The 18,808-nt window shown below is 45.6% G+C and overlaps 3 protein-coding genes and 1 long non-coding RNA gene across 4 annotated transcripts; 2 read left to right on the top strand and 2 right to left on the bottom strand.

Annotated features, from left to right (window-relative positions):
* Nucleotides 1-458: 458 nt before the first annotated feature.
* On the bottom strand, nt 459-3,014 carry pithd1 (PITH (C-terminal proteasome-interacting domain of thioredoxin-like) domain containing 1). Its single transcript, XM_088318398.1, has 6 exons — nt 2,656-3,014; nt 1,692-1,735; nt 1,441-1,518; nt 1,265-1,369; nt 1,062-1,170; nt 459-782 (listed from the first exon to the last, which is right to left on the bottom strand). The coding sequence occupies exons 1-6, from the start codon at nt 2,851-2,853 to the stop codon at nt 681-683; spliced, it is 636 nt and encodes a 211-aa protein (XP_088174524.1). The 5' UTR covers nt 2,854-3,014; the 3' UTR covers nt 459-680.
* Nucleotides 2,547-5,019, top strand: LOC148321717 (uncharacterized). Its single transcript, XR_015846828.1, has 2 exons — nt 2,547-2,949; nt 4,398-5,019. It is a non-coding gene; the product is annotated as an uncharacterized LOC148321717 (long non-coding RNA).
* Nucleotides 3,864-18,607, bottom strand: eloa (elongin A). The gene is made up of 15 exons (XM_088318397.1): nt 17,663-18,607; nt 17,505-17,559; nt 14,352-14,662; nt 10,930-11,069; nt 9,571-9,627; nt 9,382-9,494; nt 8,510-9,051; nt 8,040-8,371; nt 7,712-7,823; nt 7,468-7,620; nt 7,283-7,380; nt 6,259-6,439; nt 5,732-5,861; nt 5,450-5,607; nt 3,864-5,363 (listed from the first exon to the last, which is right to left on the bottom strand). Exons 4-15 carry the CDS (start codon nt 10,999-11,001, stop codon nt 5,302-5,304), a joined length of 2,010 nt encoding a protein of 669 aa, XP_088174523.1. The 5' UTR covers nt 11,002-11,069; nt 14,352-14,662; nt 17,505-17,559; nt 17,663-18,607; the 3' UTR covers nt 3,864-5,301.
* On the top strand, nt 11,777-18,045 carry klhl43 (kelch-like family member 43). Its single transcript, XM_088318396.1, has 7 exons — nt 11,777-11,963; nt 12,945-13,378; nt 13,450-13,598; nt 14,323-14,669; nt 15,544-15,843; nt 15,925-16,100; nt 16,205-18,045. Exons 2-7 carry the CDS (start codon nt 13,062-13,064, stop codon nt 17,022-17,024), a joined length of 2,109 nt encoding a protein of 702 aa, XP_088174522.1. The 5' UTR covers nt 11,777-11,963; nt 12,945-13,061; the 3' UTR covers nt 17,025-18,045.
* Nucleotides 18,608-18,808: the final 201 nt, after the last annotated feature.

Below are 18,808 nucleotides of genomic sequence, written 5' to 3'. Positions count from 1 at the left end.
CACTTTCGTAACAACAATTATATAACAATAATAACAAATCATAAATATTACTCACTATCTCACATATATTAATATTATTAATATTATAAAAACCTGATATGTTGGAGAATTGAAATCAACACATTTATCATTTTAAAATTTTGTAAAAATTTGTTGATCAGTGTAAGAAATCATGCTTAAAAGAAAATGAAATTACAATAAAATGCTAAAAAAAGTATTGTAATAGTATAGTTTTTGAGTATCCTTGAAGGTCTTTTTTCTTCGCAGTTCATAATATAAACTCCTCAATAGATTTTGGAAATGTTTATATAAGGGTCAGAAGTTATTAAAACTAGAGCGAGCAAATTATTAGGACCTTCAAATTCCACTTTTAGGACAATTCTAATGCTCAGTTCCGAAACCCGGAATCACAACTTTCCAAGCATTTTTGTGGGAAAATAAAACAACTGCTCACTAGATTGTCAGCTCTCAGCATTTTATTTGAAGCGGATTACAAACTTTGTGAATTCAACCTCCACCGTTGCCAACGCGTGACGCTCCAGCTCATTTTCAAAAGCTCGTCAGATTTCGTCACGCTTGGCTTGCTCGCCAACGACACGCTGCCACAAATGCGTCATTGCGCCGGCTTGACCCGCATCAATGACAACCTCCTCCTCCTCCTCCTCCTTGGGAGTGAAGCTTCAGGAAATAAAGTTGGTTTGCGGGACAATGCTCTCCACCTTGTGATCAGCGGGGTTCGCCGTAGCCTCGTAGTTGCAGATCGTCACTTCGTGTCGGTGAGCCTTCGGAGGGGAAACAATAATCAGCGGTGTTCCTAAAATACTAATTCTATGTGCATACTGTAGCTAAAAAAATATTAATTAAATAATTTTTTGACACGTTAAAACATAATGACTAGAAACAACATCACAACCCCTCAAAAAAAACAAAATCAACAATTAAAATCGTCCGGTTAATTAGCATTAGCATTAAGCGAGCCAGGCCATTTCTGTAGGCAGTTTGGCAGTTTTAAATTCATATTTAAAGCATTTATCAAAGCCTCTGTTTCAACCAAACCTGACCTCCGAGTATTCTCCCCGGAGGCCGATGTAGTAGATCCGCGTGCTCTCGGCGCCAAAGTTCTTGGAGATGTGGATGGAGAGGTGCTGGACGCTGGAGAAACGAGCGATCCTGCAAGTCAAATCCCAAAAAACAGCGCAAGCTCAGCCACGAACGGAGCTTGTGACAATAACTCGAGCTGCGCTGTGTGGTGACCGAAACTCACTTGGTGGGGTACTCCAGCTGAGCGTCGGGGTCTCTGTTGAGTCTGAAAGCTTGCTCCGGTTCTCTGCCGGTGTCGTCAAAGGACATGTGAGGGATGTTCTTGTACCTGGAAGGAAAGACTCTGCATAATGACTCTCAACATATGACACAAAAGTTCCAGCACAATGTGACGCTCACAATCGTATCTCCGCCGGATGCGAGTCGTCGTCCTCTCCAGAGATGATGACGCCTTTCAGCTTGACGTTGCCGGTGAACCTGAGAACAGAAAGAAAAGGAAAAGCAAAAACCAAACGGGATGCGGCGAAAACAGTAATGCAACTCTGCCGTGACGGGGAAAACGCAACGCTTGAAAAAAAAAAAACGCTGAAATTGGATGTGTCTCGCCGACGTGACGAACCATCAAAACGAGAAAATTGTAGAGCACTTACGGGATATTGAACAAGAGCTCTTCGTCGACGTCACTCTCAACAAACTGGATAGGGAAAAAAAGAGCACTGGTTAATACATTACGAAATATCATAGAAAATTGTAAACAATGTCCATTTTGTGGTAATTAGTGACCTTTAAGCAACAGATAAAAAACATAAAATTGTGCAGAAACACATCGTCAATAACAATATAAAAGAACCGACTAATATTACTGCAACTCCCTCATTTGTCTATTTAATACTGCCCTCTGGTGGCCAAAGTGTTTACAACAAAAGGAGAACAGCGTAAATGGGCTTTGCAAAATAAAAGAAAAATCATCAAAAATTGTTTTGATAATCGATAAATCTGTCGCTTATTCTGTTGATTAATCAATGGATCAAAGAAAACAAATCCCATCATAAAAAAAACAGGATTATTCCAAATTTACAGTACAGAAAAGACAGAAAGAAATGAATTATTCTGGTGCCAGATTGGTTGAGAAAATGCTACCCCCCGCACCCCCCCCCTAAAAGAATTGACAAAAGTGTTAATCATTGTATTCCCCAACAAAAGCAGACGTTTGCAAATATTTTAATATAATCAGTCTGCTTTCATGGAGCACTTCAGAAATGTGCGGATATTTAAATGTTGAGTGTCTGAAATTGCTAAGATTTGGACTATTTAAAATGAAACAAGGATCCAATTGATTACCGTAATATTAATCGATGAACTTGGTAATTGATTAGTTTTTTTTACGGCACCTCTACGTTTTATTTACGTTATGTGACAACACTGCACGATGCTAATTATCATATTTTTAAAAAAATCGACAAAATATTTTATGGTGTTTATCGTTTTTTTCCCATTCATTTCAGTGGTGAAAGATGATTTGCACCGCTCGAGATAAAATATTACCCAATGACCGAAACGTGATTCTTTTGCTGACTATTGCAGTTTGACTTATTTGCAAAAAAAGCTAATTGCCTTGTCGCGATCGTTCCGCTGGTCCCACGGCTTGAACACGAGCTTGCCGTCCCCGTCCCTGCTCTCGTTCAGGCACTGCAACTTGTCGGTGTCGATGCGCCGATATAGTCCGTACTCGACGCCCCTCTCGGCGGGTTCGTGGGCGCCCTCGCAGCCGCAGCCGCCGCCGTGGTGGTCGTGGTGGTGGTGGCCGGACATGGAGGCGACAGACGCGGAGCCTTCGCGTGCCAAGCGTCCGCTGAAGAACCAAACGGTGAAGAAGACAGACGCTGTCTTGGAGGAATCCTCCAGATGGTAAACAAGTTTCACTTTCAGGAGCGTGACACGCCGACTTCAAAACAAAGCGAGGAAGACATTTACTTCCGGGTTAAAAGTTTCAAAGTAAAGCTCAGGGTTGGGGTTGTACAGTTTTGATTAAAGTGGGTGGCGCGCTAAACTTTGTTTTAAGTTATTCATTCGTAGATTTAGGTAAAATAATTTATGGATAATTTCACCCTTATTTATTGACCAATTATTTAATAACAAACAGTTTTTTTTTAGTATTTTTAATGTTATTTGCAATAATTTATTTTAAACTATGATTGAAGACTTATTTGACATTTGTATAATATAATATATAATAATATAATATAATATAATATATAATATAATATAATATAATATAATATAATATAATATAATATAATATAAAATAAAATAAAATAAAATAAAATAAAATCAAATCTAGATCATAACATGAGACCAGTGGTACAGTTTGGGCAAAAAAGTCAAATTTAATAAAAAAAAAAAAAAAATGACCATAGAACATTTATTAAAATCTAATAAAATTACAGGTTTTCCATCTACTTCCTTTTTGCGTGCCAAAGACAAGCACGGGGGGGCATCTGGTCTACGTCATTAATAGTGTCATAAATACATCTCTTAAAACAAGGTCATGGTGGGTGTTTTCCTCATCTTCTGGTTTGTCACAGTGAAGCAGATAAAGTGAATATTTACACACAGGACGCACGCACGCACAGTGGACAGAAGGAAAGGAGACGTTAAAAAGAGCAGCGAATTGATCCTTTTGAGTCTACAAAAAAATAAAATGAAAATTGTGTTACGCCAGAGCAGTCAGTGAATGGTTTGCGACTTGCACTCAATTCAAAAGACACCGTCATCATGTTTTCGCCCAAAGCGTTCATGACTACAAAATAAACAGATTACCCTGTTTTTTTTTTTAACAATGTTGGTTTGCACAGAGCCCCAGACATGAAAAGGCGGGAAAAACCGACTCCATTGTGGGCGCAAAATAACATTTGCATGAAATACTCATTTGTGGGTTAAACCTCAGTCTTATAAACAATTTGGACGTCTGGGGAAGCAAATGGAGCGCACCTTGCCCAATTCCTAGCCCGGGCAGGGTTTGCCGCATGATCTGTTCAAAACACTATTAAAGACGCATTTATACTCTTGTGCATTTAGCTGAAATATTTGTTGGCCTGTTTACTGCCGCTTTTTTTTCTTTTGTTTTCTTTTCTGCCCCCTTTTCCCCCGGCTGGGGGATTAGGTGACGGTGACCCACTAGGAAGTTTAAGGCATTGACCAACTGGGCATGCACCTGTTCCAGTGATGTCGTCTTCCTGCAGCGCGACATTTGATCAATTTATTTATATACTTTAGCATCTAATTTAATTATTTGTTGGCCTGTTTACTGCCGCTTCTTCTCTTTTCGCCCCCTCCTTCCCCTGCTTGGGAATTAGGTGATGGGGACAGGCTTTGAAGATTACGGCACTGACGAACCGGGAAGGGACCTGCTCTGCCGAAGTCGTCTTCATGCAGCGCCTTTTCTGATTTCCTTATATTTCAGCACTTCATTGAACTACTTGTTGGCCTGTTTGCTATTTCTGTTCTTTCTTTTCTGTTCCCAATTCCCCGAATTAGGTGATGGCGATTCACTTGGAAGTGGCTGTACTGAATTTACACCAACTGACCGGTACAAGATCGAAGGCTCATCTTCGGATATGCTGCCATGGATATTACGGCCCTGGATGAGGACCCGCTCCACTGAAGTCATCTTCCTGCAGCACTTCATTCAATTGACTCTTATATTATCTCATCTATTATTGCATAGCATCATTGTATGTGTCAAATGTTGCCCAGTTGGCATCCATTGCAGCCTGGTCATCCTGGAAGGGGGATTCCCCCATCTGTGGTCCCTTCTCAAGGTTTCTCTCTTTTCCCCTAATGAGGTTTTGTGAGTTTTTCCTTGCCCTCCTGGGGGTTAAGATCGGGGATGTCGATTGTGGCTATGTAAAGCCCTTTGAGACTGTCCGTGATTAAGGGCTATACAAATAAAATTGACTTGACTTGACTTGAATCTTACCCAATAATCCCGTCATTTGTGCGCCACAAATGAGTATTTTGCAGAAACATTGTAGTGACAGATAAATATTTTTTTTTACACCCCGCATGTCATGTCTGGTTGTAATTCTGTGCATTTGCTTCCTAAAAGAACTTTTTTGAGGTCCTTTAAATACTTATTTAAAAAAAAAAAAAAAAAAGCCCAAATCAATTAAAAGTTCTGCCCTCGTCCCCAACCCATCCCCGCAAAGTTAATATTTAGCTGAAAATGTTTTTTTCAGGACACTGGGAAATTCAAAACGTTTATCGGCGGGAGAATCTGTTCTTGAAAGCTTTGATAGTTTTGGCCATCATGGGGGCGATCTCTGAGGAGGGAGGAGAAAAAAAAAAAAAAAGACGGTGAGATGTTGAGGTGGCTCGACAAGCAACATTTGAACCAAATGGGTCTTACTTTTGCCTTGCGGCTTTTCGCGGGAGGCGTGTCCTCCTCCTAACGCTGCCGCGCTTGACGCTGAGGATCGTGACGATCCGGGAGAAGGGTTGACGAGAGACGACGACGACGACGACTGACTGGACTCGCCGGAGTAGTCGATAGTGGCCGGTCTTATTCTGGAAGAATGTTGAGAGATGAGTTACGGTCCATCCGTCGTGATGATTCATAATTTTCTTTCTCCCGCCCTCAAAAATGACAAGATTAAAAAAAAAAAAAAAAAAATCTGGACGTGTTACTGACTTGATGGGCGTGGCGGCGGCGGTGGAGGTTGACGTAGAACCGTTGGTGGTCCCGAACTTTTCTTGCCGGCGTCGGACGTCCCGAGGCGGCTTGGCCACCGAGTTGACGAACGCCATCTTGACTTGCCGTTCTGCCAGACACACAAAGGGGAGGCCACACACAAGACACAAGCGCTATAAAATCATAAAGTCGCATTTTCGCAAAATGACATTGAAATATTAAATTAAGTGAAGCCGGTAACTCATCGTCAATTATAATTCCCGAAAAAGTGGTTCTGATGTTGGCTGGCTTCACGTTTCAACCCAAAAAAAATTCAATTCGATCCAAAAAAAAACAAAAAAACTCGTCTTCGCTTCACTTTTAACTTTGAATAAATTAATTTGTAATCTAATGTAGTAACTAAAAAAAATAAATAAATAAAAATCAAGTAATCAGGAAAAATTCAATGTATTTTTCCAAGGTGAGTGTGGCGACAGTGACGATGAGGGCGGGAAGGAGGAGGTCATGGTTCAAAGACGTGAACTCACCTTTGGGCTTGTTGGCGTGCGCCATGCTGATGTTCTGCGTGAGCCTGCGCAGGCGCGCCTCCCGCTCGTCGTGCAGCCGCAGGTACATCTCCCGCCAGGACTCGTACTCCTGCGGCGTCTCCCGCTTGAAGTCGCGCTGACAATGGCGCATCCACAGCTCGTTGGAGTCTTCTGTGAACCACTGATCCAACACAACATCGATTTTGAGCAACGGCCAAAAAATACGCAAAACCGAGTTGGAACCGCACCGACGCAGAAGAAAGTCTGCTCGGGTTCCACCGCCGGCCACGGCCCGAGAGCTCACTGGGGGTCGCGTCAGCGAGGCGTCGAGGTGTATCGCTTCCCTGTAAATCGCCTCGTCTTTCTTGCATCTTAACGAGCCGTCTGCCCGGCTGCGCCGCGACGCGACCTTGTTTATGTTCGCCATGGATACGGCCGGCCCAAAATGGCCGCCATGTCCCAAGATGCAACGCAGGGGCCAAATGCATAAAGTACTGGATGGCAAAAAGTGTTGCTTGCAAACGCACGACTTCACTTAGTTTTGCAATGAACTGAATTATTCTTTAGATTAAAAAAAAATGAAGGAAACTTTGTTCTTGAGCTGCAATGGATTCATGACATTTTTATTCACGTCAATGGATCATTTTATTTGATCATCATTTACAATAACTATACGAACCCGAATTAATTTCAAATTGTTATGATAAATACATTTTTTTCCCTTAAAAATGGTAGAAAGTTCAAATGTGTGCAAAATATATTAAAGTTTGAGTTCATTGAGAAAAAAAAAAAAAAATCATGTTTCAGGTGTCATTTATAAATGCAACGAAATTAATCAATTATTTCCTTTTTAAAAAAATGTGCTGAATGCAAAAAAAATAAATAAATAAAAAAATCTGCTAATTATTCATGATACATGAACCAATCATGTAACGAGTGAAGAAATAAAAACATTCAATCGAAGCAGCGGCCGAGTGAATGCAACAAATGACGCTGAATGCAAATGCGCGTGCGTGCGTGAGACCTGATTGCTCTGCTCGATCCGGTACAGCTGCTCCGGAGTGCAGCGCTCCAGGACCGGCCCCAGGATCTCAAAGGGGACGCCTCCCACCTCATCGATGGCTGAAAGAGCCACAATCAGTCGTTCGAGGGAGAAAAGAGAACGACGACTTGGACTTGGAGACGCGTTTCAAACGGCGTGGAACTCACAGTCGATGTTATTCTGCAGCACGCGGATGCACTGCTCGTACAGCGTCATCATCCGCGGCAGGTAAGCCGACTTGGACCCCGAGTAGACCACCATCTTGGAGTTGAAGCGCTTGCCCGTGAAGCCGGCGTCCTCCTCATCGTTGAAGACGGGACCTGCCACGGAGACAACGAGACGCGCTTGCTCATTTTTGGTCGCGTCGCAAGTGCGGAGAACGAGAAACGATGGTGACGCGCGACAAGTTACCTTTCCGCCTCTGAGGGGACAGCGGCGTGATGTCGATGGAGGGCAGAGGTCTGTAATCGGGCTGGATGGCCGGCAGGGGAATTTCGGGAAGCGACGGGACCGCCTCCACCACCTGCGCGGAGGCGCGCAGAAAAAACGTTGACAAGGTCACGTCGGCTCGACGGCGTCAAGATGGCCGAAGCACGTTGACGCGCCCGCAGACGATCGCGATATTGATTATTCTCCTCAGTTGTACTCAGATTACTGCGACGCGACATGAAACTTGAAAATGTCGTCGCTTCGTTTTTCAATCCAAAATTTTGATTGATTTCCACCGCTGCTCGCTTACCCTTTTACGTTTTTCCGGCACGGTCGCGGAGGAGCCGGAGCGAGACCTCTTTGTGCTCTGCACGCCGTTGGCTTTGCTCCCTTTGGAGGATGAAGACGAGGACGAGGAGGCGGCAGGAGGAGCGTCGCGGCGCGAAGACGTCGGCTTTGTCGCGGCCGAGGAGGAGCGAGAAGGGCGACCGTGCGACGACGACGGTGCGGTCTTCTTCTTCTTTTTGACGGACGACGTCGGCGCGTCGTAGGTGAGGAAGGACTCGAAGGACATGGTGGGCGTCTCAAAGTCGTCGTTGTCCTCCTCGCTGCCGGGCGAGTCCTTTTGTGCTTGCGGTCGACCTGCAACGTGAACGTTGGCATGAGAAAGATGAAAACCTTTTCGATCAACATCCGATTCGCTTGAAACTTTACTTTTGGCGTCGAATATGGAACGCCAGGAAAAGTTGGGAATTTTAACGATCATGACTAAAGTCTCACCGTCATCTCGTGCCTTCCTGGTCTCCTCCCGCTTGCTCCCGTCCGACTTCCTGCCGTGCTTGGCGGACGTGGCGGCCGGGCTGCGTTCCCTGTCGGCGTTGCGCTTCTTCCCGTCGCCGCGGCTCGTGGGCACGTGGCGCGACCGCGTCTCGCCGTCCCTGCTGCGGTTCGAGTGGTCGCCGTGATGGTGGTGGTGCGGGTTCTTGTCAGCTTTGCTGGGCTTGCCGTGTTTGCGGGGAAGCGGCGGCAGACGGGGAGGAGGAGGGGGAGGGCTGGGCTCCGGCTCCGGCTCGGGGCTGTCGTACTTGTCGGACAGGTCGCTCCCGGGCTGCGGGGGGCTGTACCGTTGACGCTGGGGTGGTGATGGGGAGTAGTTGGTGCGATAGCCTCGCTGGTCTTCCTCTTCCTCCTCCTGTTCTTCGGCGTAGGTATGCCCCTCCTCCTCCTCGGGGGAGGGTTGACGCTGGCGTCTATGGACGGCCACATCGGCGCTTCGAGAATGCGACCGCGGCGCCTCTTTGACGTGACTGTTGCTGCTTCGACTGTTGATAAATACAACAAAGAAAATAAGACGGCGGCTTTTGAACGTGGCGTACCACAAGGCTCTCTTCTAAGCCATCTGCCTTCTCGATTCATATGCTACCAGACGTGTAAAAGGTTATCGGAATTATGCTATACAACGCCGACAACAACAAAATATTTGATTGTGAGTGGGCGTCGCCTAAGAGAACAAACGTACCAGGTGTACCTGTACCAAATCGATCATCGTTTCACTCCAAAGAAAACGTGATGTTTTCATATTCAGAGAGTGTGCAGTTAGGGGGATGAGATGCCAGCCAATGTCATGCACGACCAACTAATGACTAGCGCACCTGTCAGCCGACTGCGGAACGAGTTTCTTCCACTTGGCGACCAGGTTCCTTGCCATCTCGGCGGCTACTTCATGTTTCCGGAAGGAGTTCACAGTCTTTCCCACTCCAGTTTCCTTGCGAGCACAAAATGTTGCTTGAAGTCCAAAGCGAGACCAGCACATGAGGCAAACAAACGAATGTCAAGCTCACCACCAGGATGTCGACGGTCATCGGCAGCTCGCCGAGTCTTTTGAGCGTCTTGAGGAGCTAAGACAAACGACACATAAGAACATCACAACTTACTTATTTGCAATTGATAGAGCTTCAAGCTGCTTTTCATATAATAAACATGTAATTAAGGGTTATTACACAGACATGGCCATTATCAAATGACATCTCTGAGCTTTCACCCGAGACACCTTTACGGATTTAAAAACTGGATTTTGATAAATGTAAAACGCATGTTCCTCTTTATTGGTTGTGTTACTTTGCTGCTAAGAAGCATGTCCGTTCTGTTTTGGCGAACTAAAAACGTTTCTGCATCAACAAACGCAATGTCGTAACATTTATATTTGTGAAGCAACAAAACCGGCCGAGATTTTAGTCGACATTGCGAGTTTTTGCTTGGTCAGACCCGGAATGGCGTTTTTTTTTTTTTTAAATGTCAGCGTATGTTAGCTGCTCGGCTAGCGGGTACAATGGCCTAATACATCAAATCAAACGATTCGTGGGGGTGTTCCTGAATAAAATAAGCATGTGTGTGAGGCTAAACAGTGGTTCTGCCCGAGAGAGTTGCGGTTTTTCAAAATTTAAATAGGCAAAGTTTAAAAACATCTTTCATGCACCGTGACGTCCCACGCGATGCGTTCAAATACCATCGGAAAGTAAGAGAATCAGTCAGCTGAACAAAAGCACCTCAATAGGTGAGATTGTTGACACCGTGAATTAAATAAATAGCTCCAATATTATTCAAATATGAACACAATAGTTGCAAAAGTAGTCTTATAATGTGGTCAGACACTGTCTATCCTATATTGGTGTGAGATATGGGGTAGTAATAAACAAAATTGATATAGGAACACAATTGAAAAATGGCATGTTTCGGTGCAAAAAGGCAAACAGAGTCACCAAATATTTGCTATTTGACACAAAGAACATGCCGCGATTTGGATATAGTATGCTTATATCTAGCCAATTTGAGTATTAAAACATGTTTTAAAAAAACAAATTAGACAAAAGGATGCCATTTTTAATTCACTATGAGGAATGCAATTAAACGACTATTGTTTATAATGAATGTAAACCTTACAACTGAAGATGAATTAACGTAAGAACGTAACACTGCTCAACTTAAATCATGTATGCGTCCTCCATATTACTAATATAGCACAGTGGCGTCACAAGCACCGATGATCCCAATGTCAATGAACGCATCGCTTCAGACCCTCTGCGGGACCTGCCAAGGCCTCCGCTTCGTTCGTGGTTCTGGTGACAAACGGCCTCGGGGTGTCAAAAGGTCACCGTTAAACACTTCGCCGACCCCCTCGCTCACATCTGCACACGTGTTACCTTTCGCGTCTCCGGGCTCTCCATGAGCCGGGACTGAAGTCTGTTCACTGTTTCCAGCAGCTCCTCCGCCATGTTTACTGCTGGCAAATGCTGGCCCCGGAAGCGGCTTCATCTCAGCGGCAGCGCGAAGTTTCCGCTACCTCAACGCGGCGTTTCAAATACAAATAGGAAATGATTAATTTTAGAAATTCGGATTAAAGGCAGCGAAAGGTTTTAATATATAATGCGACCGCAAAAATAAATAAATAAAATTAATCATTTAGGGAACCGGAAGTAGGTCACACCAGCTGAGCGCTTTCACCTGTTTACGGCGGCAAGCGTGTCATTTTATCTAACATTTTATTTGAATAAATTTGTTTTGAATATTATTGTTATCAGATAATTTAACAATGTAATAAAAATATGTAAGAATAAATTGAATATGTGGTCAGATTTTTTTAAAATATGAATTATAGTATTATAATATCACTGAACAGACAATTGCGTAGATTACTTTTGATGGAAGAGAGCCTTTAAAATAATAAAATAACTTGATTTTGATTACGCTTTGCAGTAACATGCCCGACCACTTGGAGGAAGCAAATATACACCAGTGAGACAATTTTTATTTGGAGCACAAAATGCCCAAATTTTGGAAAAAAGGGATGCATTAGGCATTACTTTTATTTAGATCATTCAAATCACTCAAGCCAGAAGTCTCTGAGTGTTGGGTCAACCTCGCCGGCCTCTTATGGGTTATTTCTGGCAGGATGGCTGCTGTGGGTGCCTCTATTTGGACATGGAGGTGGTTTGATGTGCTCTCAAGGAGGCAGTGCTAAAGGGGAGTGGGGTGGGAGGGGGGCATGCTCTGAGGGGTGACACCTACGTCACAACTGTAGCTTGGACCCTGCGACATGGTCCAACACGTACAGACACAACACAGCACACTGGTTGAGTGACAGGTGGGACGGAGCGGTGAGGAATCAGTGAGAACGTCAACAAAGCAACAGGAAGGGGAAAAAAGAGTGAAGAGTGCAAGCAGACAGGAGAGGAAGGTAAACGCTTCTTTTCATTTATTAGATTTCAACCGGGCAGCACAGTGGCCTTTGCGTTGCCTCTAAAGCTTTACAGTAGCATAGTAGGCCTAAGTGTTTGTGAAAAAAAACAAGACTGAGATTTGAATCCAAGTTGAATGAAAAAAGCAAACGTTTGCATGTTATCTGCTAGATAACAATAAGACAAGTGCGACGCTTAAGTTAGCTACATTCAAAACACAGTCACATGCCGTCGAAGAAAAGTTTCCCGTACAGTTTAGCGAAACAGAGAAAGCAAAGCGATGGCTGACGCAAACAAAACTCGCAGTGTGCCAACACTTTCCTATGATATCAGCACAAACAGGAATACGATCCAATCCGCTCAAATGTAGGCGACCGTAGCGTGAGCTCATTAGCCCCGCCCCCCTCGAGTGAGTGTCATTTGAAATAGCTCGGCTCAGAGGAGCCGCACATGGACAAGACCGCGCGGGGGTGACCCGGCGCTGCAGGACGGCAGCTGTTGGCCGTGTCATTTTTTTTTTTTTTTTAACGTTACGACATTGAGTTAAGCGACCAATCAACTGCCACGGTGTTGGTTCAGTGGCATGGAAATAATGGCAAGGCTGGAGCAGGACGTCATTCTCCCCTAAAAGTGACGACCGGAACCACCATGATACTTTGTTGACACAGAACTCTGCAAAATTTCACGCAGTCATTGGAAAATGGAAGAAAAATTGTTATCCGTGGGCAATGTGAAAGGAGGAACTCAAAGTAAACCAATTGAAATAAAAATAAAAGATGAAAGGTCAGTAAAAAAAAAAAATGAAAAAGAATTTAACTAAAATAGTCGAAAATTCTTTTAGAGTGCTAAGTGTCACCGACTAAGATCCGAAATAAAGTTCAGCTGTTCTAGAATGCGCCTCTGCAGGATGATATATTAAGAACAAAGCTAATGCTAACGCTAATCTTGCCCGCCTAACAAATGTTTTTCCATGCTTATAGGTGGAGTGTGTTGTGTCTAAAAGTCTGAAGGAGAAGAAAGAACGAACGAAAGAGAAAAAGATTGGTCCGGATTAGACAGAGCGCTCTTTCTCTCGTCAGCGAGCGACAACAAGTGAGATGGCCCCCAAGAGGAAGGCCCCGCGCCCGAAAAAAGCCTCTCCGGACGCCCTCCCGCAGGTGGTGGCCGAGACGGCGCTGCCGACGCTGAAGGTAGAGCGGCGCGGCGACGGCGTGGTGGTGGTGGTGGAGAGCGCCGCCAAGAAGATCGAGCAGATGGCGGCGTTGGACATCGCTCAGCTCAACAGCCTCAACCTGCCGCTGCCGCCGCCCGTCCTCAAGCCCGGGGAGCGCGGCCTCGGCCTGGGCAGCGAGCTCACGCGCCCGCTGCACGGCAACGCCATGCTGGAGGAGCTCAGCAAGATGCGCCAGGAGAAGTAACTGAAATGACAACTCAGTCTTTTTTGATGTATCCTGACGGAATTCAATTTGTGACCTTCCCCGTTAGGTTCCTGACCGACTTGGAGTTGAGCTGCAAGACCAAAACCTTTGACGTCCATAAGCTGGTGATCTCGTCCATCAGTCAATACTTCAGAGAGATCCTGGCCAAAGATCGTGACATGAAGCGTCTAGAGCTGCCCTCCCTCTCGCCTCTTGGTAGGGCCAAAGTCGCAGCCAAAATATTTTGCTTCCCAGAGCAGAAAAAAAAAGTCGAGTTCCATGTAGCGCTTTCCATCACTGCACTACCCCTTCAATCCAGCAGGTGGCACTGAAGAGGGAGATGTGGACTTTTCCTCCATTTTGTAGTCCCAGCAAAAAAATTCGGCGTGCTGCCAAATGATTCAAGATCCCCCCCACCCCCCAAAGAAATGTGACGTTATCCTCGCATGTTTACGACTTTTTTGGGAGGGAGGGCATGGGAAACTTTATTTTTGTCATGTTATAACTATTTTTCAATCATTTTTATTCTAGCCTTGTACAGAAATCTCTTGAATTGCTCTTAAAAACATTTTTTTCCCTAACATTAGTTTTTTTTTTTTTTACCTAAAAACACATTTAAATCAGGATTAATATGACTTTTTTTTTACCAATAAAAAAAATCAACATTGTGCGTTATTCAACAAAGAAACACCAATTGTAACAAAACAAACGTAAGCATCCAACTACGAATAAGTAACGCCAAGTAAAAGTACGCCAAAAATGTGAGGAAAAGCCTACTGGAACAAATGAACTTTTGAAACGTGATTGGGTCGTTGCGAACGCAGCCACGTCCTCGGTTTGTAACTAAGTAACTGTGACAAAGTATCCGGAAGCGCAACAAAGATTGACTGACTTGCTGACCGAGACTGAATGCGATTGCTTGATTGTGACCGCCCGGCAGGTCTAGCCAACGTGATCACGTTTGCCTACCTGGGCCGCGTGCACATGTCGCTCTACACCATCGGCTGCACGGTGTCGGCGGCGTCCACGCTGCAGATCCCGCAGCTGCTGAAGATGTGCACCGACTTCCTGCTGGCCGAGCTCAACGTGCAGACGTGCGTGTACGTGTGGAACATCGCCGCAGCCTACGGCCTGCCGCCCGTGTGCGACGCCGCCCGCCGCTTCGTGCTGGACAACTTTGTGCAGTTCGCCGACACGCCGCTGTTCACGCAGCTCACGCTGGAGCAGATCTGCGCCTTCCTGCAGGACGACTCGCTGGTGCTGCCCTCCGAGGTGGTCGCCTTTCAGGTACGAATAAAGTTACAATCACTTTGCGACAGTTACCTGGTTAGTTATTTAGCTCAGATTACGACGAAATTAGCTATAAAAAAATTTAACCATTGACAAAAGTGCAAATTTTGACAGAAAAAAAAACAAATCAGACAAAGGAAAGCATAATAATAATAATAACAAAATAATATTTGTGGCTGTCACCCTGTCACAATAGAACGTGACTCGGTAGAGCACAGACGGTCCCTGACGCCAAACAATCCCGAACTTGATCCGGGCTCTAATGCGGGAGGAATGCGTCTATTTTCATCCAAGTGTAAAATCAGAACTGAGAGCAGCTGCTGCCCGGGGCGTGTGACACCAAGCGCGTTCAAATGAAATCAAACAGCTGAAGACGAAAAAGAGCTGGAATGCATTCTTGACACCACCAACAGGGGTCACCATAGTCCACAAATGTGATAGACAAGTAATATTTAGGACGGGAATTGCGTTTTAAATGTACAGAAGAGAAGTCGTAATTGTAAAAGAAGAACGCTACATTTTTAGGGGAAAAAAATATTATTTTATCTCATTTTTTTTTTTTAATGTAATTTTACTTATGTAAGAGTACTTTTTTTCATCTTAAAATAGGATGACATTTTTGGTAATAAAAGTCGTTTAAAAAAATTCTCTTAAAATAGCAAATGTTTTCTAAAAATCTGACTATTCTCGTATTAGAAATTTTCATTTTAAAAAATGAAGACAATTTTGTGTAAGATTATGAATTGTCATTTTATGTTTTTTTTTTTTTTTTGCATCTATTCAGTGTGTGAATGAATGACGACAAGAGGGAAAAAGTGAAACGCAAACTGATGTGACGTGATTTTTGTGTTTTGGCGGCACGTTTTCCCAGCTGGCCATGAAGTGGCTAGACTTTGAGGCGTCCCGCCAGTCTCACGCCGCGGCGCTGCTGTCGCACGTGCGCCTGGAGACCATCCCGGCGGGCGAGCTGGTGAGCCAGATCCAGACGGTGCCCCGCATGATGCAGGACCCGCAGTGCCACCGCCTGCTGGTGGACGCCATGAACTACCACCTGCTGCCCTACCAGCAAAACGCGCTGCAGTCCCGCCGCACTCAAGTCCGGGGTAGCCAGCACGCCCTGATCGCCGTCGGCGGGCGGCCGTCCCTCACCGAACGCGCCCTCAGCCGCGAGGTCAGCTTTCGAGAAATCATCCCGTCGATTCCCCCTCAAACTGAAATCTCGCCTTGACCTTTGACCCCACACAATGTCCAGGTGCTGTGGCGGGAGCCTCGCGAGGGAGGCGCGGCCTGGCGTCACCTCACGCAGCTGCCGGCTAAGAGTTTCAATCAGTGCGTGGCGGTCATGGACGGCTTCCTGTACGTGGCGGGCGGCGAGGACCAGAACGACGCCCGCAACCAGGCCAAGCACGCCGTCAGCACTCTAAGCAGGTCACACGCGGCCGAGAAAACAACGCAAAACCAACTGGGTGATTCTCGTCATATTTCCGAAGTAGCAACAAGGAACAATCCGTTTTGTTCCGTCTGCCATGCAGATACGACCCTCGCTTCAACACGTGGCTCCACCTGGCCAACATGCGGCAACGCCGCACGCATTTCTCACTGTCGGCCAGCGGAGGGCGCTTGTTTGCCACGGGCGGTCGTAACGTGGAGGGCCTGCTGGCGACGGTGGAGAGCTACCTGCCCTCGGCCAACGCCTGGCAGATGCGCGCCCCCATGGAGGTGCCGCGCTGCTGCCACTCCAGCGCCACGCTGCCGTCGGGCGACATCCTGGTGACCGGCGGCTACATCAACTGCGCCTACTCGCGCTCTGTGGCCTGCTACAGCGTGGAGGGCGACGCCTGGAGCGAGAAGCCCGCCTTGGAGACGCCCCGCGGCTGGCATTGCTCCGCCACGCTGGGCGGCAAGGTGTACGTGGTGGGCGGCAGCCAGCTGGGGCCCGGCGGGGAGCGGGTGGACGTCCTGGCCGTGGAGGTGTTCTCCCCCGAGGGCGACGGGGCATGGTGCCGCGGCGCCCCGCTCCCACTGGGGGTCAGCACGGCCGGCCTGTCCACCCTGGGGCCCGACAAGCTGTACCTGGTCGGGGGCTGGAACGAGGCGGAGAAGCGCTACAAAGCCGCCGTCCAGACGTACCACCCGGCGACCGACCGCTGGGTCCGCGCCGAGGACCTGCCCGAACCCACGGTGGGGGTATCGTGCTGCGCGCTGGCCCTGCCGCCGCGGCACGCCCCGCGTCGCCAGCAGCACCGCAACACGCCGGCCCATGAGGAGTCGCAGCCGCAGCAGCACCCGGTCGGGAAGAACCGGAGCAGGGAGAGCAGCATGGCGCCGCCGCCGCAAAGCGTCACGGCGTAAATTAAACGTCTGCCGAGGACATCCGGGCCAGCAACTCTGCTCAACATGATATTCATCGCAAACGGAACTCAGCACGTGGAAAAACATTTAGAATGGAATCAGAGTAGGATGTAGAATTAGGGAAGAACAAAATATGAGCGTAATTAAGTGCAGTAAAGATAGAGTACCTTAAGATCAGAAAGAAAATAAGTGCTTATGGAAACCTGACAGAAATAGAAATAAAAGATTAAACGAGCCACTGAGAGCAAGGCTGGGCTAAATGTTGTTGGTGCTTTGCAGGGAAGCAAGTCAAAAGTTTTACGGCTGCAATTAAATTATTTTGGAGCAAACAACTCACTTGCTTTGTTGTGCTAAAATTGAATTACTGATTTTGACTACAAAAAATTATTTGGACAGCATATTTCATTTTAAAATCTTGGATTTTAACATTTGCCAAATATGATTTAGGACTTGGATCATTTTGCTTGCACTTTTACTCACAAATGAGGTGCTGTGATCCTCTTCAGTTTTATGTTTAGGATGCCCGTCAGGTTTCCTGAAAGAAAATAATGGTCGAAATCCAAGCAGAAGTCAGATCGACTAATATTTCATCATAACATTCACTTGTGGTAAGATACAGACATAAAAGCGGGACCTACTTTTTTGCAGGAAGCCAAGTCCAGTTTCATGGGGCGGCCATCTTGGGAAGGGGAGTTGGCCCAATGTTGCACAAGTGCATCAGGAAGAGGGATGACTGCTCCCTACAGGTCAAAATTGGAACTGAACATTGATTTAGACAAGTGCTCATCAGGAAGATTTGCCGTGCTTTAAAAAAAAAAATTAATTCTGCGCTTGAAAATAACAGAAATAAATTGCTCCACTCTAGTTCTCAGTAGGGTAAAAAAAATAAAAAATCCAATAAAAAAAAAAAAAATACTAAATCCTTAAATTGGGGTAAATCATCCATGTAAATAATACATTAGGATTGGAAAGTGCTAAAAACAAAAATTGCAGACAAGGGTTAATCATAAAAAAGTAAAAATAAAACAACAAAAGCATTAATGTGTCATTTTAACCGGAAAGTGAAGCCGCAAATTTAATTGTGCTAAATAATGTGATGGTCAAAACGCAATCAACTTGAAATTACATTTAGATTGGTAATCAAAATCCCGAAGAAATAAAACTGAACGCCTCAACGGCCATATAAACAGGAAGGCAAATAATTTAAATTTGAAATACAAAATGTGGAGAAAAAAAAATCAATTACACTGAATGTGAATAAACGATCCATGTGATGGTGATAAAAAAAAACAAAAAAACTAGATGACAAGATGAATGAAAAGGAGCATTTGCGGCATCCGCCATGTTCTCAGGATGAAAATGAGAAATTTGCGTAGAAGGAATCTCCCGCAAGCGACGAAGCAGAAAGCGGAAGCGAGGAAGACGAAAGGGGAAGAAGAGTTGGAAGTGGTTGGAATGTGGAGCCAAACGGCCGATGACACCAAAATCACTTCGGTTGTTGCGTCCGTGCGGCTAACTGAGCCGGGCAGAGAGAAGAAAAATAGAAAAAGGAAAAAAAAAAAAAAAAAAAAGCTAGTTGGTATGTTACCGACGTCATCACAGCAGACTGAATTTGTAAGTAAAAAGTTTGCGCATTTACAACAGCAGAAGAATCAAGTCATGCATAAAAATAAAACCATTGAAACATTTTTGTGAACGACAGTGCACCAGTGCGACGCCGCAACGTGTTCAGATCAGAAAGATTGACTCTTGGCATGTTTAGGTGCGTCACTGAATAAAAGTTA

Source organism: Idiotropiscis lumnitzeri, chromosome 16 (assembly GCF_059441095.1).
Source record: "Idiotropiscis lumnitzeri isolate Australia: NSW breed Sydney's pygmy pipehorse chromosome 16, RoL_Ilum_1.0, whole genome shotgun sequence".
Classification (NCBI taxonomy): Eukaryota; Metazoa; Chordata; class Actinopteri; order Syngnathiformes; family Syngnathidae; genus Idiotropiscis; species Idiotropiscis lumnitzeri.
This window is presented reverse-complemented; position numbering and strand designations above follow the sequence as displayed.